Below are 7,406 nucleotides of genomic sequence, written 5' to 3'. Positions count from 1 at the left end.
GCTGATCACGGTTTCTTGGAAGGATTCAATTCAGGTGTCAGATGACACCAAACAGTGTTGCTAAAGTGAGAGAATGGAGGTCGGAAATCGACATAAAAAGTTTCAAATTTTGAATAGGTTCCAAGCAAGAGACTGCGGGAAGGGGAGACCGAATGTAATCGTGCATAACATATGTGAGTTATAGGGAGGTCAAAGGTAACTAACTAGCGCGTGGCGAAAAATTCTGTATAGAGGGGTTTCTGCTTATATTCCTGATTTATTGATTCGTCGATGGCAGGTAGGTGATTTTCTTGTGTATGCCATTAAAGAAAGACGTACATATGCGATGCTTATCTTCCACTTTACAAATTCAAAAAATGCGCATGAGACGAGCACACTGTATGCAGTCTTCATGATTCAAAGCAATATTGAAAGCAGTATTGACATTTTGATATGAATGATGGTAGGTAGGTAGGTATCATTGACCGCTCTATCGCCCTTAAGTACATGTCCAGAACGTGTTCTAGGGTTTTCAAACTAAAGAAGTGTCTCTGATTAACCGAAAGTTCTTCGCGGACTCGTGGCCGCGCCTGCCCGCTTTCGATATGAAACCACTCGTACGCATCTTCATGGCTGTGATACGTATCCTAAAGAAATACAGCTCCGGTAAATCTCAACTCTTGGCATAACCCTTTTCTGCTGCTTCTGTAGCATGACTGGCATTATATGATCTGAGCCCAGAGCACCGAAGAGTTTGCTGTTAATTACTTGACCAAACCTTCACCACTCGATCCTCCTGAGGTCTCTGAAGGATTTGAAATTCTGGGTGCTGCAGCTAGGGAATGGAAGGTTGATGTACTGCCTTTTTACACACCTATTTCGTTGATTTGAACTGCCCCAAAGCGCATGCCTTGGCGTGGCAGCCTATCAACAGGTTGACCTTCTTTGCTGCTATGGTGCTCGCAAAATATTGTAGTTCTTCTGGTGAAGCTGATCGGTCGTGAGTTATGTAAGCCGAGGAAATATATACGTTCTTTTCCCCCGGCTGCTCCAGTTTGACCACGACTAGGTCACTGGAAGGTCCGGACACAGAAAAGCGTGCAGACTCTTATGTATTAAGGTACATGGTCTAGGTTTGTCCCGATTAGCGTCTCCTGTGCTATGGAATAAATTAAAATATTGGCTTTGGAGCCCTTTAATGGGTCGCTTGCCTCCGACCCAAGGGTCCTGTATTAGTGCGATGTCGATGTCTTCCTCTAGGCATGTTCTGCTTGCGTGGGGGTTCGTCAGTCCCTGTCGGCATATGCTTGAGGTTCTATTAGCACCTTTTCGAGTGCAGGGAGGACGATCCCCAAGCTGTTGCTTCGGCTCCTCCCCCCGCCAGATTCAATTGGCCTACACAATCTTGGCCGAAGACGGTTTCCAGCAGCCACCGTGATGAGGTCGTGTGAGGACTTGTTGAATTATTCAACTTTAACCTGAAGCATAATGAGACCAGGCCGTCATAAATTTAGGACATTTCGAAGCTCATCACTATTTCATTACTTTTTTTCATTCTTCAGTACTCTTATTAACAACGGACCTTTTGTTAGTTTATAATATTAATTATAGTCAAATACGATGAAATAAATATTTAGGAACCGACATAAATACGAAACATATTTTAGAGATATTTTAGCATCTTTTTTTTGCAGCCTCTTTCCTTCTGTGATGCTAAGTATGTTCATAATATTGCTGAGTACCATCCGTAATTTGCGAAGCCAAATAAAAGCAGAAAACTCTCGATCGATATTTGACTTGTTAGCACTTATGAAGGGAACAAGTGGTTCCCGAAATATCGGTATTTGAAAAATAAAAGTCAACACTAGTGAATAAGAAAAACAAGTTTTATTATTTCAAATATGAATAGTTATTATATACTGCTTCATGTTGGCTTTATACGCTTCCCAAACCGCCAAGAATTAACCCCAGTTAAATTGTTGCATCTCTTCGAAACGAGGGTCCGAAAACGAATCATTTGCTTAAAAAAATATCTCTAGGAAGCATTGTATTGAGCTCGGTTGATTTGATAGCTCGTCATCTCGCATCTGTAACCGCTACCAAAGATATGCATCTGAATGTATTGAAATTGTAGTCAAAGTACTCAATTCGTTGATTTATATATTTTAGAACTCGTTCTCATTTTGCTGGACCAATACTTTTGTCAGACCCAAAAGAGTTCACTTTTTTACCTTCCTATTATTGTTTATGAAGGAGTTAAAGTTTCGATTTTTGTTTGGATATTTTTATTAAACTGTCCTAGAGATGTTTAGAAGTGCATTATTCAATGTCCACTTATAGAGATGCAAGCTAATTAGCGAGTATTCGTCCGGGTTCTGCACTGGAATGACGCAATTCACCACGGACTGAAACTCATCCGCCTGAGCGGCTCGACTACCTGTGGGTAGCGAGGTGACAGTCACGAGGCTGGGGGAGCAATCAAGGAGCATGTTGGCATACATGCAAAAGGGAACGAGTATGTATGGGGTATCAAATGAATGGTCTCGATTTTAGTGTTGACATTAACTGCAAGGGAGGGAGAGTGCGGGGGTCCGAAAGAGGTTAGTTACTTCAAGGGCCCGTTCGCAGAGCAAAGTACATAGCATCTAAGGCTCAAAATACTCTCCATATGTTTAAATATAAGTATATATTTTAGAAATTGACTGGAAACCTTCCTTTAGTTTATCCTAAAATCATGAAGTTTTGTAGTAATGAAGGCTATACTATAGACCATAACACTACCAATAATTTAGGTGAAATAGCGCTATCACTAACATAGCTATAAAGATCACTTGCCCTATTGCATTCTAACACTTTGAACGCCAATTTCATACTGAAGTGAATGATCTGACAAACTAAATGCATATTAAGGCAGATGCCCACTCAAATATGCTTATACAAGTAAGCAGCGCAGCCGAAGTGGTTACAAGTGCTTCAGCTTTCGGTTTCCCGATTTGTTTAGACTTAACTATGTTTCTTCTAATAGTTGAATGGAGCGATGGATTGCAAGTTTAGCACGCTATCAAGCCGGAACGGATGTGATTCCGTACAGTCTTGAGGAGCGATCTCAACTAATATATGGTTGAAATTTAACCCTTGTTGAGGTAGCGCGCGTCAACCACATCTACGCGCCATCGTTTGCGGTTACCTGAAATGCGCTTTAGGTCCCCCCACGATTATCTGATATCCCTAAACTCCTTCTCTACTGTTTTGCGCCAAGCTACCTTAGAGCGATCCACACATCGTCCATCTTAGGAGAGTGGATTTCACTGCATGGCGCAGCTAGCAATGTAATTGTTGCCTCTCCTTAATGATGAACTATCTACTTCCGCCCTCTGATCACAGGGTGTACGAATGCCAAGCATGTGCGCCGACTAACTTCTTCATTTGTGGCTAGCGTATTGTGATGTCACGATGCAGACGGGCGCTGACGAAGGCTTGGTGCTTTTGAGTAACATTAGATTTCACTTTTCATGTGCTACCCCCCATATAGCAACACAGAAACTGCACTGGCGTTGGATAGTTTCAACTTGACTCTGGTGTTTAGATAACTGCATTTCCAGATATTAAACAAGGCAATGGAAGCGGATCTAGCGTTATTAATACGTTGGGCAACATCTATTTCGTTGCAACGGTCAGCAGAAACCACGCTTCCTAGATATGCAAACAGTAACTAGCCTGCTCTCTGCTGATCAAGCTTTCAAGATATTGTATAATGCACTCCAAGATTCTTGTAGTTATTTTCTTGGGGCACAATAGTTCTTTAAGGGCACGGCGCGACTTTCCCTTAACAGAATAATAATAGTTTTCTTCGCAACGGCTGGGGGCATGCAGATAGCCTTCAAATTGTCACACTTAAAACGGGTGCTCCTCCTTGCAATTAACGATCATCCCCTTCTTCCACCCTCTAGGAAAGGTCTCGGATTCTTAAGATTTCCAGACGAGTGCAAGTACAGATCTGCAGTAACTATAGGTGCAACGATAAATAACTCCGCGTGAGACCGTGCATCCGTTTGACTAGCCGTTTGATCTACAAGAGAAAGGACATCATGGATCAGAGTTCGACCGTTGACGTACTCCAAGCAAGCTCTTTGGTCATGACCACATCTTCACACCTTGAAATCATTGCGTTCTGCGGCATGGTACCTTTTGTCACGATGTACATCGCGCGGACAAATACTGCCACCACCAAGTTTAGGAGAAACAGTCCGTGCAATTCATCGGCTAAAAAATCATAAGACGCCAGGAGGCGATGGAATTACAGCCGAATTGGTTAAATATGGAGGCGACCAGTTACACCAAGTGGTTCATCAACTTGTGCTCAAGGTATGGGACACCGAATCAATGCCTGACGATTGGCAACGAGGCATAATCTGTCTCATACATAAAAAGGGAGATATCACACAGTGCAGCAATTATAGAGGTATCACGTTGCTGAGTACCATCTATAAGATATTCTCCACTATCTTGCTAGGCCGGACAGCCCCATACGCCCAGAACATCATTGGTTCATACCAAAGAGGCTTTACTCCAGGCAAATCAGCAACAGATCAGATTTTCCCTCTGCGGCAAGCGATGGAAAAACTGTTGGAATATGGACAACAGTTGCACCATCTATTCATCGACTTTAAAGCCGCTTATGATAGCATAGCCAGGGTAAAACTGTATACGGCCATGAGAAAATTCGGTATCCCGACAAATTGATAAGACTGACTAGGCTGACCCTGACCAAAGTGCGAGGCCAGATAAACGCAGCAGGATCACTCTCAAGACCATTCGACATCAACAACGGTCTACGACAAGGGCATGCGCTATCATGCGTCCTCTTTAACCTGGCCCTCGAGAAAGTGATCCGTGATGCTGAGGTACAATCCTCCTCAAGTCCACCCAACTACTGGCCTATGCTGACGATATCGACATCATGGGAAGAACCACCCGAGACGTACAAACTGCCTTCATCCAGATCGAGCAGGCGTTGATTCGCGCGAGATCTTGGGCTGCACATCAATGAAGGCAAGACAAAATATATGGTGGCAACGTCAGCACCGAAGACGAATCAACCAACAACATCAAACCGCACTGGTCAAACAGGAAGAATAAGGATAGGAGAATACAACTTTGAGACCGTTGACAATTTCTCCTATCTAGGGTTCGAGAATCACAACCGATAACAGCTACGATGAGGAAATCCGCGCACGGTTGTTGTCAGCGAACAGAGCCTATTTCAGCTTACAAAAACTGTTCCGCTCGAAACGTCTCACCATAGGGTCAAAGCTCTTACTGTACAAGACAATGATCTTGCCAGTCCTCATGCATTCCTCGGAGACTTGGGTTCTTAGCAAGAAAAATTGCGAACTCTTGGCCGCGTTCGAGAGAAGAATCCTCCGAAGAATTTTTGGCCCCCTACGTGAGGATGGACGATTCCGTAGCCTACACAATGACGAAATCTATGAGCGATACCATGACCGTCCGGTTGTGGATAAAATCCGGCTCAATAGGTTACGGTGGGCGGGTCACTTAATCCGTATGGATGAAGATGATCCCACCCGGAAAGTCTATAAGGGTAATATCTATGGTAGGAAAAGAAGACGAGGCAGACCCTGCCTAAGATGGAGCGATGGCGTGGGCCAGGACGCCAGACAGCTTTTAGGGATATCGAATTGGTGGACCTCGGCGCAAAACCGGGATGTCTGGAGTTCCTTATTATGGCAGGCCTAGACCGGATACCGGTTGTTGCGCTGTTGATGATGATGATGAATAAGATTCTAACACGAAAAAAATGATTTTGAAGTTTTGAGCACGAAGACCCCAGTTTGAGACGATTCTCTGAAAGGTGTCAATTCATTTGACGGAAAATTCGCAATCGCCTGAATGAAATAATTGTGAAGGCACTTTCCCTTGCTTTTCACATGGTATTTTCCTTCAAATCACACTAGATATCCTGAGTTTCGTGTTTCCAATTAGAAGATTTGACATTTCGAAATGGCGTTAGGAATAGCCACGAATTTCTTGATTTCATCCCAATATTTTATTAATAACTCGCAATGGCGTAGTTGGTAAAATTGATTGAACAATTGCCAGAAATGATAGATTTTGCTTCGAAATTACTCAATGCCTTTCACAACGATATATTCTGATGAGAAATGACTACTTCATGGTTGAGACTTGGCTTTTCGAACACTGGGGAAGCGAAGATTTTTGTATTTCTAGTTCTCACAATTAATTGCAGTCCCTTTTTGGGCAAATGGTCTTCACCTATAAAGAGGAAGGAGCTCCAACATCTATATTCCGAAATAGACATTTCCCAAACTAAGCCTAAGAGAAAAAAGACGAAGAAATAACCTTCAATTCTGCCTTTTATTTATAACTTCAGAAATGCATTCCCTGCAGTGCAAATGATCACTCGCGCTTGTAATTTCAAATTGATTTACATTATTCTTAAAATGCATAAATTAAAAATCAAACTATCTAATTTGATTCTGACTATGTTGTGCAAGAGATTTTTTAAATTTTAATCTAAGTTTGCGGACATTTCAGTCCAGACTGTGATTAATCCTCGTCGTCATCATCGTCAGATGGCACAAATAAATCATTCTCTTCTAAGAAATTTGCCACACTTTTGCTAATTGCCGCTCCGATAAACAGGCCCGGGACTACAGCACAAATAACCCCGACGATTCCGAAAGGTTTTCGCGGCGGAACATTTTTCAATGCTCCACTTCGATAGTGGGTTTTCAGACGTCGGCCCACTGCTGCTCCGTTGAAAGATCCTTCCAAAAGAGGCCGATTCACGACCAATTGTCCGATACGAGTTAAACTCATTTTTCTAGTTATAAAACATTAACGCGAGCACTTCGAAATGTTCAACACCGAGAATTTTCTAAACCTGAATAAGCTGACGTCTATGGAACCCCATCCACAGCTGCCTGCGGTGCCGTCTAACAGCTGGAAGTAATGTCAAATTCGAATATGACTGATATGAGTGCCAGTATTTCAGGGCTGGCATATATACATTTTGTTGTTATAACAATTCAATTGGATCAACTGTTATACTGAAGGAATATTGGCCAGATTAAATAAAAATTAATTATTCAACCGTTTGATCTTCATTTACTCCTAAGTTAGCAGATTTCCAGGCTCCTAGATGGATTTACTTTATACGGTAGCATAATCGAAGTGGAACCATTACAGTAATAAGCGTATCAAAGCATGCACCAACAGATATAAAAAACGTACGAATTTGCCACAGAATTCCCTTTGAAACTTCCGATTTTTCGAATAAGAGACAGTTTCGATATAAAGCACGTCATTTTATAAGTTTAAAATGATTAGATTTGTAATTTAAAAACATTGCATCATTCTATTAAGAAATTCAACAACACATGTTT

General features: G+C 42.2%; 1 protein-coding gene across 1 annotated transcript; it reads right to left on the bottom strand.

The window, feature by feature from the left end:
• Positions 1–6,356: 6,356 nt before the first annotated feature.
• LOC119654313 (essential MCU regulator, mitochondrial) lies at positions 6,357–6,985 on the bottom strand. Its single transcript, XM_038059636.1, has one exon. It carries the CDS (start codon positions 6,838–6,840, stop codon positions 6,568–6,570), a length of 273 nt encoding a protein of 90 aa, XP_037915564.1. The 5' UTR covers positions 6,841–6,985; the 3' UTR covers positions 6,357–6,567.
• Positions 6,986–7,406: the final 421 nt, after the last annotated feature.

The sequence above is a fragment of the Hermetia illucens genome, chromosome 4 (genome assembly GCF_905115235.1).
Source record: "Hermetia illucens chromosome 4, iHerIll2.2.curated.20191125, whole genome shotgun sequence".
Classification (NCBI taxonomy): domain Eukaryota; kingdom Metazoa; phylum Arthropoda; class Insecta; order Diptera; family Stratiomyidae; genus Hermetia; species Hermetia illucens.
The sequence above is the reverse complement of the archived record's forward strand: the minus strand, read 5'-3'. Positions and strand labels throughout refer to the sequence as shown.